The following is a 15,632-nucleotide window of genomic DNA, read 5'->3' on the forward strand; positions in this document are numbered from 1 at the left end:
AAATGGGATGATCACAGTCCCCTACATCTGTCAGGTTGCTGGGAGGGCTGAGAGAGGAGGCGCAGGCCTGGCCCACAACTATTAAACACATCACAGTCACAGCAGGAGACCAGGAGAGGGTTGACGCGTCCATGTCCACGCCACTCCTTTCCCCGTCCCAGCTCCAAGCAGGTGCCCTTACCTTGTGCAACCAGTGTAGGTTCATCTGCTGCCCCACGGCGATGTGACATAGTGCGAGGACCTGAGGAGGGCCCCAAGCGGGGACAGTCAGGCCTCCTCCAGGGCTCTGCATGCCCTTCTCCCCACTGTTGCTGCCCCAGGCCCAGGCAGGGTAGAGTTAGCAGCCCTCCCCACAGGTGATGGAACACCCTATCCAGCCTCTTCCAGCTGCTCCTGCAGTACTTGGGCTACCCAGCTTAACTCCTCAAATGCTTAGGGATCTCCAAATCCCAGGAGTGTGAAAGAGCCCTGAGTCCTGGCCTTCCCTTGGGAACCCCAGATCCACAGGGAGGAGCGGAACCCTGGGGAGAGGAAGAGGAAGTCGGTGGTGGCCTTGGCTGCAGGAACAGCCCCTGCTGGATCGCAGGAAGAGGAAGGTGACTGACATAAGCACAAGGACCTCCCACCCACCTGCGAAGACCCAGGCCTCAGCGTGCAGAGCCCAGGGCGGGCATCTGGAGCCAGCCAGCCAGCCACTCACCGCCGCTTCCCTAGTCAGCCCAACCCCTCATACCAGGAGACCTGCGATGTACGTGAAGGCAGTGGCTGTGGTCACAAGGATGGGCACAGACCAATCGCTCCAGTAGCCCATCCGATTGTAGAGGTACCTGCCAGGAGAAGGGACAAGGTCAGGACTAACACAGCCTTAGCCCTCGCGCTTTCCCCAGGCCTGTGTACTTGTCCACAGCAAAGGTGGGATCCCCACCCCTCACTGGTGCACACCAGGGGCAGTGGGAGGGGTATGGGCTTGGTGGAGGGGCATGCACTGGTTCATATGCCCACACTGCCTCTCATAGGACCTTGTGAAGGTTGCCAGCCTCATGGAGCCCGAGATGTCCTCGACTGGAATGTTCACTTTAATGTCAAGGTGAAAGCTTGAAAATACAGGATCTTGGGGCCAGTGCTGTGCAAGTTAAGTCACTGTTTACGATGCCGGCATTCCACACTGGAGCGCTGGTTCGAACCCTGGCTGTTCCACTTCCCAACCACCTCCCTGCTTATGCATCTGGGAAGCCAGTAGAGGATGGTACAAGTGCTTGGGGACCCTGTGCCCACACAGGAGTACCAGATGGAGTCTCAGGCTCCTGGCTTTGAGCTGGCCCAACCCCAGCCATTGTAGCCATGTGGGGAATGATTCAGTGGATGGAAGATTTCTGTCACTCTTCTTTAAAAAAAAAAGGGGGGCAGGGGTGGTGGGGAGGACCTGTGGCACAGAAAGTGGCACCTGACCTCTCTGAGGCTCTACATGTTCCCTGGATGAGGGCATTAAGAGACCACCTTCACCCTGTGGGCGGTGCAAGGGAAGACGAGGCACCCATTCGCGGAGTACTTGGTGACTGTGGACCCTCCTAATGCAGCATTGACTGACTGGGCACAAACACCCAGCAGCGTGAGTCAGCAACAGCTCTGGGGGCTTTCATGGCATCTGTGTGCCACACGCAGCCAGCCCCCTGTGGACAGAGCTTCTGGCTTCCATGCACTCACACCCACATGTACACTAGTCCAGGAATGGCAGCTGCATGTACAGAGGCCTGCATTTCCCATGGCTTCTGTAGGACAATGGTGGGCTCAGAGGAAAGGGACTACCAGGGAGATGAAGGAGATGAAGGAGGTTAGAAGGGGAGAGGGAGGGAGAGTGCGTCCATCCACTGGTTCACTCCCTCAATGATCTCAACAGCCAGAGCTGATCTGATCTGAAGCCAGGAGCTTCATCCAGGTCTCCATGTGGGTGGCAGAGGCACAAGCACTTGGGCCATCCTCCAGTGCTTTTCCAAGGCCATTAGGAGGGAGCTGGATCAGAAATGGAGCAGCCAGGACATGAATCAATGAATCCTGTATGGGATTCCAGAGTCACAGGCAGTGGTTTTACTCACTGCTCCATAGTGCCAGGCCTAGAGAGGGCACTCCTTAAAGCTCCTGATAAACTCAGCTTTGTTGCTCTCCAGAAGAATGAACCACATATACCCCCTGCAGCTGGGGAGGCAGGCTCACAGCAACTCACTCTAGGTGGTGAAGGAAGCTAGTCTGTGCTGGGCAGTGTGAGCCACTGCCATCTTGGGTCTTAACTGGGGGCACCTGCTCTTCCCTTAACCTCACTGTCAGAGGCTGGAGAAGCTCACTGTATCCCCTCCTCTTACTGTGCAGCTGGGGAAACTGAGGCCCAAGGAGGGGCAGGGCTTGCTCCTTGCACCCTTTCCCGAAAGATGCTCAGGTCCCACAGACAGGTGTGGCCACCTTAGGCAGGGATCTGCCTAGGATGGCCACAGAGCTGTTGGCCCTCCTCAGCCTCCTGCTGGCCATGTGGCCTTCCACCAGAGGAGCCCCTCGGGAGATTCTCCTGAACCGCAGTACAAAGCCCCAAAGAGACAGGCTGCAGGCCTCAGGCATGCCAGAGTTCCTCTGGATGGCTGGGATCCCCCTCCTCTCCTGAGTCTGCCAGCAGGGGCAGCTCACTCTGAGCAGGCACATGAGTCCCTAGGCATGATGCAGTGGGCTGGGCTCAGATCCCCACTCCAGGTGTGCCTGCCTCTTCCTGGGTGCCTTCAGAAGGCCCACATCACTTAACCCCTGTGTCCCATGGTCTGCTGTGTCTGGTCACTCCCTGTTTCTGGCGCTAACTGGTCCTATGGCCTGGGCCTCAGTTGCCCTATCTGTTCATGATCAGGACCAACCCCACGAGCCTCCAGTTTAACAGAACTGTCTGGCATCTGCCATTGGGGGTTAGCCCAGAGTGCACCCCACTTCCTCTCACTGGTGTTTGAGCCTCGGATACCTGCAAAGATGAGTAATTGACATGTGGCATTTAAGGAAGGCCAGAGGCCAATCCCTGGGGCTCCAGCTCATCTTTCCAGGGCAGGAAGGGGACATGTTTATTGCTATATTCATCGGTGCTGGGGCTCAGTTGGACACCCCATCCCTACCTACTCCCAAGAACAGAGTGGTTGTGTTATCAGCGAATCTTAGAACTGCGACCTGCCAAGCCTAGCAGCTTGGGAGCCCTGATTCCGACATAGGCCACAGCCCTCCCACTTAGGGGAGTGGCGCTGGGCCCCACCTCCTAGTGCCCACCTCTCACTTTGTCCTCAGGGACCTGATGAGGTAAGAGCCACCACCACATCTCACAGGAGACAGAGAGCCCCAGGACTTGCTCCCAGCCTCACCCCTCTATGCTTCTGACCCAAAGGAAGAACTAGCACTGAATGGGGAGTCAGGAGGGGGCTTCTGAGCCTCAATTCTGCCTTCAACCAGCCGTGTGACCCTCGGCCTCCGTGTCTGAATCTGTCACGTGGGCTCCTCCTCCAGGAAGCCTTCCCTAACCCCCCAGTGGGGACCCAGTCAAGGCACCACTCTCTTCATTTGCCTACCAGCCTTCATTTGTCCTTCCCACCCACACCCATCCCTCCAGCCAGTCTGCAGCCACATGCTGAATTGCTGGCAGGGCCCCTGTCCCGGCCCCCATCCCCACCCCGCACTCACCAGTTGAACTCGTCATAGTCGTTGTGGACCTCCCACCAAAAGTAGAGCCAGGTGAGCGTGAGGCCAAAGGTGAAGGTGAGCAGCAGGAACCACAGACGCTCCCACTGGAGAAGCAAGCAGGATAAGAAGAGGGTCAAGACAGCCTGAGACTACTCAGGACCATGCAGGTCCCTGCCTGCCACATGCAACCCATCCCTGCCCCCTCTTTGCCCTGGTAAGAGCCCCAAGATCTCCCGTTCACCAGAGAGCAGGGTCGGAGCCCACCACGGGTCTGAGTTCATTTCTGCAGCAGACTCAGGCCTCCCAGTGCTGGTGAAGGTCCCCAGAGACAGAGTTTACTTCCACCCAAAGCTCTGCCCTGGTCCCAAGGTGGAAATGGCAGCCCTCACTGGCTGCACCCTCACATCTGCCCAAGAAGTGGGTGCTGGCCTTCCCAACCTCCGCCCAGAGGACTGTAGGGACCAGACGACTTTGCCCCCTCGGGGCCAGACCAGGTCAGCCCTGTGTGTCCAGCTAGGGTGGGAGGGATGAGGCCAAAGTCTGCAGGCGCTTCCGCAGAGCCCTCCCAGTATCCTCCCTGCTTTCGCGAGTCCCCTTATCTTGGAGGCACAGCATGCTAGCAGCTACATCCTGCATCCTGAGAAAGTGCTGAGGTGGCCAGAACAAATCAACAGCCTTGGGGGGAGTCAGGCCCACCCTGTCCTCCAGCTCTGCAGTAGGGCCCATCTCCCCTCTGCCTGCCCACCCTCCCTTTCCCTGCCCCTGCACAGCGCCGTTAGTCAGGCGCTAAACAGTCACAGGTTAATCTCTTCACAGCTCCACTCTGTTTAGCCAGAATTATCCCCCTGCCTCCCCCAGCTCTACCCACCCAAGGGGCTGGTAACCCAAGAACAGTCAGGCCCATCTGGGGGTGCAGCTCCCTGCAGTTGAGCCACATCAGCACCTTCTCCTGGCCAGCACCCCTGAATTCGGCTTTGCTCCCAGCAGCACGCCTGCCTAGGGTGCAGTTGGCGGATCAAAGGCCGGCTTGAACACCCAGGTCTCCCACTGGGTGCCCATGTCCCCAGTCTGACCTCTCTCTGGTCACACTGTGCCCCGGCTCCTGCTGTCCAGGCCCCAGAACACACACATAAACATGCAGCCCCAATCCCGCCTAGGCTGACCTCTGCCCTCCAAAGGCCACCATGTCCACACACTCTGTGCCAGGCACCCAACTCACTTCCCCTCCTTTCCCAAGTAGGCTCTTTCCTGCCAGGGCTTTAGACAAGCCTCCTTACCCTGTCTCCCACTCCCCTGCCCCAGCATCAGCATAGCATGCCAGCTCCTGCCCATCAGGCAGAGTCCACTCCTGCTCCTCCTACAGCCTGCCTGTCCCCTGGGGTGAACCTCTCTCCTCAACCCTCTGCACCTGCCATAGCTGCAGTGCAGATGTCATGGTTCTGCAGCTGTCACTCTCCCCTCTGCTGGGAAGGATTTGATAAGGAAATATCAGATGAGCAAAGATCCTGAGATTCCACTCAGAGTTTAGCACTCCCAGGCCGCCCAGGAGCCCTTGGGTCTTCCATGCCTGGGCCAATGGGGCTGGTGGCCATTTGTCCAGCTCCATAGGGCCTGAGACAGGGTCTTGGGGCAAAAATTGACCTGGGTTTGAGAAGGCAGGCAATGCTGCTGCAGGTGCTGGAAAGATGACCTGTGCAGGTACAATGCAGGACCCGCTGTAGTGTTGGGAGGAGTGGGGTGAATATTGGGTGAGAATGAGGAGCTACAGGCCAAGCCTGGGAACCATCCTGTCAGGGGGTGGGGAGGGGCAAGGTCTGATCAGCCAGGTGGTGGCAGGGCTTGAAACCCCAGGAATCTGGGAGTCCCATGATTAGCCCCCAGCATGGGCTGGGAGTCCTAGGGACTAAAGTCCCATGCGCTGGAAGGTGATGGGGGTGATGAGGCCTCAGCTGCAAGGGTCACTCCTGAAACAATCAGAGGAAAAGACTGGACGGCAGGGGCTGGAAAATGGGGGGAAGGGGAACTGGCAGAGGAAGCAGCCTACAGAGCAGCTGAGCTGATAAGGAGGCTGCAGATGGCACTCAGGACCCAGCGTACCACATGAGAGCCAGGCCTGAGCCCTCCACCCTGGCAACCTGTATGGCCCCGTCCCTGAGATGGGTGCATAGCAGGGTCCACTGTCCCAGCCACAGCCACATTGAGAGGAAAAGGGCTGAGACCTTAGGCCCACCCACCTGGCCCTTCCTGTGCCACATCAGCAGTGGCTACTTAGGATCTTTGCGCCTGTCACACAGAAGGGCCACCAAGGGCTGTGCCTGGGGCCACAGCAGGCAGCCCCGCACATGGCCACTTAGCCAGTTCCAGGAGAGATGCTCTGCTGTCTGCAGGTGGCAATCGGAGTGCTGGGGAGAGTGCTGATGGGCACAAGAGGCTCCACATGGGCAAGTGGAGGTGGGCCAGAGAGGCCACCACACAGGAGTAGGGACACCATGGCGCCCCAGGGTCTGGCCTGGAGCTATGCGAGAGGCCACTCTTGCTCTCTGCTAACAGGTCTAGCCCTGCGATTCCTGTCATCCTCTCCTGGGCTAGACCCTGGCTCCCTCAGGAAGCTCTCCCGCCCCTGCAAGCCCTGAAAGGCTCCTCCTGGCACTTGGACAGACTTCTGGTCCTGGTTCTGCCCCCTGGGTAAGTTTACATGGTCCTCTGAGCCTGGATTTGCATACCTGTGACACACTGTGACATGCATATGGCAACTCCTGCCTGGGAGGAGATGCTGTTCAATGAATGAATAAACTGCAGATAGCATACAATGGGGTAGCTAAAGGTATGTTTCACAGGGTCAGGAACTCCATCAAGGCGGGAATGGCTGGGGTGTCTCTGATTCCCCTGGCCAGCATGGGAGCAAGGAACAAAAGGACCAGCGGGAGGTAGTGGGAGGCAGCGGGAACACTGTCCAATCCCCTGGTTCTCAGGCCAGGGGCCTCCTGGAGCCTAGTGGAAGGAGTTTCCCTGATGCTCAGGCCCTCCCCACCCTAGTCAGAGCCCTGGTAGCTGTAAGGGACCAGGATGAAGGCTGGGTCAGCAAGCCCCAGCAGGCCTAGGCCCTGGCAGTAGTATGCCTCGGGAGTCTGCATAAACAAGCAAGCAAACAGGAGAGTGGCCAGGGACAGAGATGGGCACCAGCCCTTGATGGGAAGGGAAACCCCAGGCCTGTTCCCGGGGCAAAGAAGCTGCAGGGGGTGCAGCAGTGGTGCAGCCTTCAGAGACCACCACTCTGGGGGCTATAGGTGTTCAGCCCCACCCGCTCCCTAGCTCCCCTCGTGCCCTCCACCTGTGTGTGCAAAGGGCTGAAAGACAGTGGGGGCTCAGACCACACAGGAAGTACAGGCACCAACACTGCAGCCCCAGGTCAGAGAGTGCACAGCTTGTTCCCCTACCATCCCCCACCACTAGGAACCCCTGTGGAGTTTAGAGCAGCACCTATAGATAGCACTGGAGCCTGGACCCCATGGCTCCAGGTAGGTGCGGCCAGCCCACCCTGACAACTTCAGAGCCATGGGTCTCAGGGCCAGAGCTGAGACATCCACCTGCTGTTTCCCTGCCCACTCCTCCTTCGCCCCCAGCCTTGCTGGGGCCATCCTGGGGGCAGGCTGGGCTCAGGAGTTTCATGACACTATGTTTGAATCCCACTGCTAAACGATGACCTTGGTGGGGTGGGGAGGACACTGAATCTCTTAGAGCCCCAGCTTCCTGCTCAGCAGACAGGGCTGCGATTCGGGCCTCACGTGCAGGATGCCCAGCCACAGCCAGCCAGGCAGGATGAGTCACTTCCCTTTGGCTACTCCTCCTTGAGGTTGGTGCTGAAGCTGGCCTCCACCCACTGCTACTCAGCGGCCAGCTTACTTTGCAGGGACCACACAGAGTCAGTTAGGCAAGTGGCCACAGGGTTAAGTGACCAAGGTCAGGGGAAGGCACTCAGCTGGGGGTTTAACCCAGGGCCCTGCTGCCCACAGGCCACGTGGCAGGGGGCCGAGCTCCCCATAAACCTCAGCTTCCCCCGCTGTTGGCAGTGATGACATCACCTCAGCTCGTGGAGGCCTGCCAGGCCCCAGCATACTCACAGATGTATGCTACGTCGCCAAGCCCACCATGGCTCCTGTAATTATCATTTGGCGTCTGACAGCCCTTTAATTACATGATGGCAGCGAGGAGCAAGTCTTCTCTGCCTCCCACCCCTGCTCCACACCAAACTCAGCTCCTGCCTGATTGCGTGGCGCCTCCTGCCTGAGGTGGGCACCATGGTCAGCTCCCCTCACACCAAGTCAAGCCTGGCTCTGCAGGCTGTGGTCTCAGAGGCCAGCATGACATGGGAGGGTGGGGTGGGGGACAGTGGTGGTAGATAGAAGATGATGGATGGAAGACACACACAACCCAACCACCTGACCCCCTCACAGCTTCCAGGCAGCAGGGCCCTCCAAGGCAAAGGAAGGGGCAATGGGTAGGCTCCTCCATTTCCCTGTTCCATCTCATGTTGCAAAGCAGGTGGTACCATGGGGAAACTGAGGCAATGGAGACAGTGTGGAGAACCAGCAGGAGGGTCACAAACCTAAGGGAGGAGCCAGAACTCACACTCAAGTCTGAGGCCTCCAGCATCCCCAGCTGTCTCACAGCGACAAGCAGAGGGACGTGTAACTATCCCAGCCTGCCCGTGGAGAAAACAGGCTCAGAGGGGCAGGACCTTGTTCAAGGTCACAGGCAGGGCCAGTGCAGAGTCCTTTTCCAGTACTAGGTCCTCCTGACTGAGTAGCCTCAAGCAACCCAAGGCCTGGGAATGAGCATGGGGCTAATGCTCATGAAGAGAAGTGCAGGTTCTACGGTCTTCCATGGAGTGCAAGTGCCAGAGCCGAGTATCCTCAGAGGCTCAGACAGAGCAGTGGAGAGCATAACCAGGTGCACATGGAGGATATGGCAGTCTATCGGAACCTGCAGAGGATACCTGGTACCACAACAGAGGACAGACAAATCAATCAACTACCCCAGTCATATGTTGGCAGTGAAAAACTGGGCAAACGGAGACTCTAAGATGGACTATGTCAATCAGTGGATTCTACAGCGACCTCATCGTGCTTGAGTGGCGAGATTGGCAGCGATTCATAACTGTTGAACTATCAAAACCACTTGAGCAAGACCCTCGGAGCATGCCCCACATCTGGGACCTGGGGTGGGTGGGAGACTGGGTGGGGCTTCTCCTTTTATCTCCCTCTTCATCCCAGATACAGAAAAAAAAAAGGAATGTGGAAATAATAGTCTTACCCACTTTCCTGTAGCTCTTGAATCTTTGCGCCCTAATTAACCACGTAAAGGTTGTCAAAAATAAATAATAAAAAAAAATACATTTTAAAAGTAGCTAGAAAGGATTTTGAATGTTTCCAACCTAAACAAATTACAAATATTAAAAAAAAAAAAAAGAGCTGCTGAGGTACTCAGACGCTGGAATCCCTGCCCCCCACCTTCCTGTACTGCGTGCTGTAGGAAGAGGGGGTAGGCTGGTGGGCTTCCTGGAGGAAGGGATGCAAAATAGAGACATTGTGGGCTCACGGGGAACTTACACTCAGACGGCAAGAGACGGAAGGTGTTTGGCCATAGAGCAGGGCAAGCTTTGTTGGGAGGAAAGCGGGGAGATTGATTTATCTTCTTGCGGGCTTATGAAAGCTTCCTCTGTGTAACCGCCATACATATTGTGCTATTTTTATGTCTGCCTTTGGTCTTACGTGAGAGGAAGGAGGCCTGAGAGCAGAAAAATAGCGTGATTTGATATAGGGGCATTTTGGTTTCATGTGATACCCTGCAGCCTGGGATCCCCCATTCCACTGGAGCCCCAAAAACCTGGTTGTGGAAACCTGCCCCAGGCCGCCTTTGCTCTCTACACCCTCCCAAGCTGCTTGCATTCTCTTAATCAATGTGCGCTTTCTAAATGGGAAGGAAAATGTAAAAATAGGGAAGAAAAAAGAAAAGACCTCAGCTTCGCCTGGCATTTATTATGGTGTGAGAGTCAGGGTTCTAATTTTACACGCACCACATGGAAGCGTCAGCTGGCCCGAGGCCACATGTGACTCTTGTGCTAACTCGGAGCCAGCTCACCACACGGTGCGGTTCCCAGATGTACACGCACGTGTTTCTAGGCTTTCCTGTCATCCCAAGGTGGGCCACGGCCGGCTGCGTGCTGGCTCAGCCTGGCACGGCCCCTGCCTGTGTGGCCAAGCTCTGCCCCTAGTGCTTCTCCTCCGGACCCCGAGCCTAGGAGGAAAGATGCAGAGGTGCCTGTCAGCTTGAGTCTGCCCACCTGCAGGCCACATCTCAGGCCCACCGCCAGTGGTCCTCCCACCGTCTGTCTTTGGCTCCCTGGTCAAGTTCCTAATGGGGAAGGTTTAGGACATGGCAACTGGAAAGGGTGAGGGGAGATGGGCAGGACCTAGTGGTAGGATTATCCTGGCCCTGGCCCAGGAGCTCTGGGTGGGGTGGCGAGGGCACAGCCTGGGAGCTTTGTGATGGGATACGTCTACAGCATTAGGACCGGGCAGGGAGAGGGATTAGAAGCCCCACCCACAGCCAGCTTCTGCCACCCTGGCTTCTGCCTCTGCCGAAGTGCACGCCCGGCACCTCATTAGGATCAAGAAGGAAGTCAGGCCCAGCCTGGAGCTCCTTGCTTCTCTCTGCCCAGCCCTGAGGTTGCATTAACCCCTGGGGACACAAAGCAGAAGGGCTGAGGGTCCTCCAGCTAGCCAAGGCTGGGTACCAAGCTCAGGGGAGGGGGTGGGTGGAGACATCCCTAGTCCTCAGGGAACACTCTGCCAACTCCTGCACCACCCCACTCCCTAAACAGATGTCCCAGGCACGGAGTGTCATCCCCAGAGCTGAGCCGTTTCCCATGTGGGGTGGCATGGCCAGGCCAGGTGCCCTCCACATTGTCCCAAGAAGTGCTGGGCAGGAGGCAGGGGGTCTAGCTATTGTGAGAAGAGCTGAGGCTCTGCAGGCCCCCACTCTCCTGAGGGTTGGGTGACATCATTCCCTATTTTCCTGTCCTCATGGCAACCCTGAAAGAGGTGTTTTCATCTCTGCCGCTGCCGGAGATGGGAAAAACAATGATCAGAGGGTTCCTCTCTCCCCCCAGCAGGGTCTCCTTCCTGCAAGCATGCATTCACGCAAAAGGGAATGACCTGACCCAGAAAGTTGGCCGGGAATGCAGCCTCATCCACCGGTCACAGCAGGGGTCACCTATGCAGCACACAGGCACCACATCACATCCATATCCAGGAAGTGAGGGGAGCCCTCATCCTTTAACCCACAAGCAAGCAGGGGCTCAAAGAGGGGACCTGGGCTTTGCTTGGGGTCACTTCCTCAGGCACAGAGCCAGCTAAGCTCTGAACTTGCAGGGATGCCCGGCTGTGACTGGTCGGGCGTCCATCATACCCTGAACCCATCTCGAAGGCCGCTTCCTCTAGGAGGCCCACAATGACTCCGCAGCAGGATTCCTGCTCTCCAAGCCCTGCCCAACCCTGGATGATTGACAGGACAGGAGGTGGAATACCTGCCTCTTGCCCACCTAAGGGTGGCTAGGAAGCTGTCATGGACTGTTAGCATCCTCCCCTGGCAGCCACAGCCAGGGGCCCAGGCAGCAGCACCAAAAATGCAGTGTGCGGGCACAGTTTGGTAGCCTAGTAGCTAAAGCTCTCGTATCCACTGAGATCCCATATGGGAGCTGATTCTAATCCCGGTGGCTCCACTTCCCATCCAGCTCTCAGCTTGTGGCCTGGGAAAGCAGTTGAGGACGGCCCAAAGCCTTCGGACTCTGCACCCGTTTGAGAGGCCCAGAAGAGGCTCCTGGCTCTGGCTTCAAATTGGCTCAGCACCGGCCATTGTGGCCACTTAGGGAGTGAATCATCGGATGGAAGATCTTCCTGTGTCTCTCCTCCTCTGTATATCTGACTTTGCAATAAAAAATGAAATATCTTAAAAAAAAAAAAAAGAATGCAGTGTGCATAAGCCTACAAACATGTCTTGTGCTGCTATGCTGCTACATGCAGACCACCCAATGCCCTGGAGCTCGGTGGGGGTCCTCTCCCTCCCACCACAGCAGGTGAAGTCCCAAAGCAGCTCCCTCACTGACTTCACCCGGATCCCTCCATCATCCTCCCCGCTGCACACTTGGCCAGCAGGGCCTGATGGCCTCTGGGGACCCGCAACCCATGCCCTGCCCTGCATACCCTGCTGAGTCCAGTAGGAGAACACTGACCCATGAGGCCAGCACGGAGCCAGGCAGGTGGGAGCCCTGGAGAGGGGCTAAAAGAAGAGCTGCTGCTGGGCACATTCACAATGAGTCTTATTAGAGGCTGGGAGGAGAGTGTGTGCGCTCCAGGAAGAACCACGAGGCTGGTGGCAGGTGGGAGGAAGTAGAGAGATGCCGGGATGTGCAAGGCAGGTAAGGTGGGCTGGGTCTCCCTACAGCGGGTGACTTCTTACCACTGCTCACCCTGGTCCGTCCTAGGCATGGAGGAGCTTCTCTTGTCACTCACACCAGGGGGCATAGCCTGGCCTCCTCCAGCCACCCAGGGGGGATTCAGGGAGCTGTGGACCCAGAGGTACCTGCATCCTTCAGTTGCATCTAACCTCACAGGGTCAGCCAGGATGAAGTGCGGGGCTCCTCAGCAGGGCGCCCCCTCAGGGCCACACCCTCCACACCCACACACCTGGGCCCCAGAGGGCTGTGTGACTTTCAGTTCCCAAACCCAAAGCCCAGGCAGATGGTGTTACAAAGATCCCCCTGTCCGGAACATTTCCCTTCTGTGGCAAGGCGGGCTTAGCTCAGGCACAGCTGGCCTAGCCCCTGGTGGTCTGTCTGCTTTCCCCACCACCCCGGAAGCCCTTCAAGGCAGGTTGAGGGGAGAACAGGTGTGCTATACCTGTGACCCCAGAGCAAGTATGGAGCTGTCATTTGTACACAGAACCTCATGCCTCCAGGACAAGCCTGCTTGCTGCAGCACAGGGCAGAGGGCCCAGGCCTGGAGGTGGAGCAGGAGGTGGGGCAGGCTAGAAGCAAGCCCCGACATCTGGCTCTGTAAGGCCAAGGGCAAACATTAAGATGATGACAGCCCTTCCGGGGCTGACGGCTGCAGAAGTGCAAAGCAACTGTCTGTCTTCCTCCACCCAGGTCTGGCTGGGAAGTTCCACAAGCTGTCTGACCTAGATCCCTCTTGCTGTTGAGGTGGGGATGGGAGGGTTGGTTTCAACCCAGTGTTGCCTCTTGGAGACACGGTCTTCAGAGGGGTCCATGGGGACAGCTTCTGTACTACCAGGGCCTTCGTGGGTAGCACTGGAGTAGTGAGTCACAGACAATGAGCAATTAATTAGCTCAGGTTATAAAAAGCTCCACTTCCCCTGCCTGCTGCTGCAGTTGCCTCCACCACCCAGGCCCAGGGGCTGCAGAATGGGCCCCTTCCCTCTCACAGTCTGGCTTCCTGTGACCTATTCTGGGGGTGTGGGAATGTGAACCAAGCCCTGGGAGAACAGGGGTAGTATCTGGCTGGTGGACAGGAAGGGGGATGCTCCTTCCTGAGCGCCCCAGGCCGCTCCAAGCCCACCCTAGGATCCTCTCGGTTCTATAGGAAGCTCCTAAGTGGAGAAACACTGAGTTCCTAGCCTGGCATTTGAGGACCCCTCCCTGATGCCCCTGGTCCAGTACTCATCCTCCTCCAAGGGGAGCTGTCCAGCACCCCCACCACCACCCTGGTCCAGGGTACCCTCTTTTCTTTCTTTTTTAATATTTATTTTTATTGGAAAGTCGGATATATAGAGGAGGACAGAAAGAATGATCTTTTGTCAGCTGATTCACTCCCCAAATGAATTGAAGCTCTGCCAATCCGAAGCCAGGAACCCGGAGCCTCTTCTGAGTCTCCCACATGGGTGCAGGGTCCCAAGGCTTTGGGCCATCGGCGACTGCTTTCCCAGGCTACAAACAGGGAGCTGTATGGGAAGCGGAGTAGCCGGGATTAGAACTAGCAGCTACATGTTATCCCAGCACATGCAAGGCGAGGACTTTAGCCTCTAGGCTACCACGCTGGACCTGGGGCACCCTCTTTTCAACACACAGTACACCTTTCTTGGGCCGTGACCTCCACACCCTCACCGTCCTCCTGAGGCTTGTGCTGAAGTCTCTGGCTCCCTGTCTAATGGTTCCTGGTCTTGATTTCTCCTTCCACATAATGGGCACACAATTCACCCTGGCCCACAGTAACCAGTGCTTAAGAGCGGACAAGGGTAATACATGGCCAGTGTCTGCTCCTGCACATGGTGGGTGCTCCATGGCTGTTCCTGTCCTCCTCATGCCACAGCCTAAGGACAAGAAAAAGCCATTTCTGTGACTCGGCCATCTGTCATTCAGTCAGCTGTCCTGTTGCACAGATGAGGCCTAGAGAGATACAAGTGCAGGTGGGAGAGAGCAGGGTTGGGGCACGGCCCTTAGTGGAACCCATATACCCCCTTGCAGAGAAGTACCTCCTCCAGCGCTGAGCCTGAAGCAGCTCCCTCCCTCAGGGCTGTCCTCATGGCACCCTTCCTGGGCACCAGCAGATCACTGCTTCCCTCTGTCAGGCCCAGCTGCGGTGGCAGGGGAGTGGGGCTGGGCAGAGGAAGCAGAAGAGGATGAGGGCAGGGAGCCCAGGAAGTGGGAGGAGGGGCATGTCCTCAGCTGCAAGTCCCAGCACCCGAGGTGAGCTCACCTCCTCTGTGGGCAGGCGCTGCAGCAAGAGCCCATCCCCTGCTCACCAGCCTGGCTACTCCTGCTCTTGCTGCCCCATCAGCCTGGGCCCTAAACCTGGCGTGGCAGGTCTGGGCGCTTGCAGGGCTGCCACAGCTCCAGTTCCGGGCCAGCCCCTGTCCTCCAGCCTGGGCCGTGAGCTGTCATATCCCTTCCAGCCTCTGGTGCACGGCAGGCTTCCCTCCAGTGGCTGCCCCATGGCAAAAGGCTTAGTCCCTCACCTTCTCTACACCTCTATATCCCTCCTGGAGCCTCAGCTGAGTCTGGTCCTGCAGACTGGGATAACCAAGGTCACACACAATCCTTGTTGGCTCCTGTGTGCACATGAGGAATTTCCGGGCTGTGGGGAGGAGCACGGACAGATGACTATCCGTACACACTGACCATGCTGAAGGGTCAGTCCCAGCCCAGCTCCTACCTTTTCAGACGAGGTGCGGGCCTGCTGCTTGCACCTTGCCCCTCTGGGGAGTGAAACAGAGGGGCCTGAAACCCTGAAGTCACTAGCCCACAAGCCCCTCCCATTTCAGAAGAGGAGAGCGGGCCAGGGAGTGACATCTGCCAAGGCACACCCGGTCCTGCTGGCTCCTCCCACCTCCCATTCTTGCCCTGACAGGTGAGGGAGCCGCCAGGCCACTGAGCCCATCAGCTCACTAGATGTCAGATTGCCCCACCATGGGGAAGTCCTGCACCCATGTTGGAGAAGGTACAATCCCCAGGATGCTACTGGGAGTGCTGCCAAGGGGGCCAGGGGCTCCAGTCCCCACACTGCCAGGGCCTGCCTGCTCTGTAGCCTTAGGTGGGCATGGCCTGCCTCTCTCCAAGTTCCCAGGGCATAACTTGGGCTTGCTCAATGCCAGCACTGCCAGGCAGGCAGGTGGGCAGACAAGCTTCCTGGACCTCCCCATCCTGGGCGCCCAGCCTGAGAGCCGCTGGGCCTTTGGGCGCCACTGGCCTCTTTGTTCAGAGCTGCAGGAGGGAGGAGCCAAAGCCTTTCTCCAGGCAGCAAAGCTCTTAGATAAACACCCAGTAGGAATTGGGTTCCTTCAGAGAGGAAACCAGATCCGCTGGCTGACAGCACCCGGGGGACAGGGGAGCCGCCTCTGGGGGAGGCCTCTTTATCCGT

The 15,632-nt window shown here is 57.6% G+C and overlaps 1 protein-coding gene across 1 annotated transcript in view; it reads right to left on the minus strand.

Annotated features, from left to right (window-relative positions):
- The window catches only part of GDPD5 (glycerophosphodiester phosphodiesterase domain containing 5), a 67,843-nt gene that overhangs the window by 17,719 nt on the left and 34,492 nt on the right, over positions 1-15,632 (minus strand). Inside the window, exons 4-6 of the mRNA XM_040964441.1 lie at positions 3,697-3,800; positions 734-827; positions 182-241 (exon numbers count right to left, since the gene is read on the minus strand). Coding sequence (XP_040820375.1) covers positions 182-241; positions 734-827; positions 3,697-3,800 — 258 coding nt within the window. The remainder of the gene's footprint in view (positions 1-181; positions 242-733; positions 828-3,696; positions 3,801-15,632) is intronic.

The sequence above is a fragment of the Ochotona curzoniae genome, unplaced genomic scaffold (genome assembly GCF_017591425.1).
Source record: "Ochotona curzoniae isolate NIBS_2020 unplaced genomic scaffold, NIBS_Ocur_1.0 scaffold_3223, whole genome shotgun sequence".
Lineage (NCBI taxonomy): Eukaryota > Metazoa > Chordata > Mammalia > Lagomorpha > Ochotonidae > Ochotona > Ochotona curzoniae.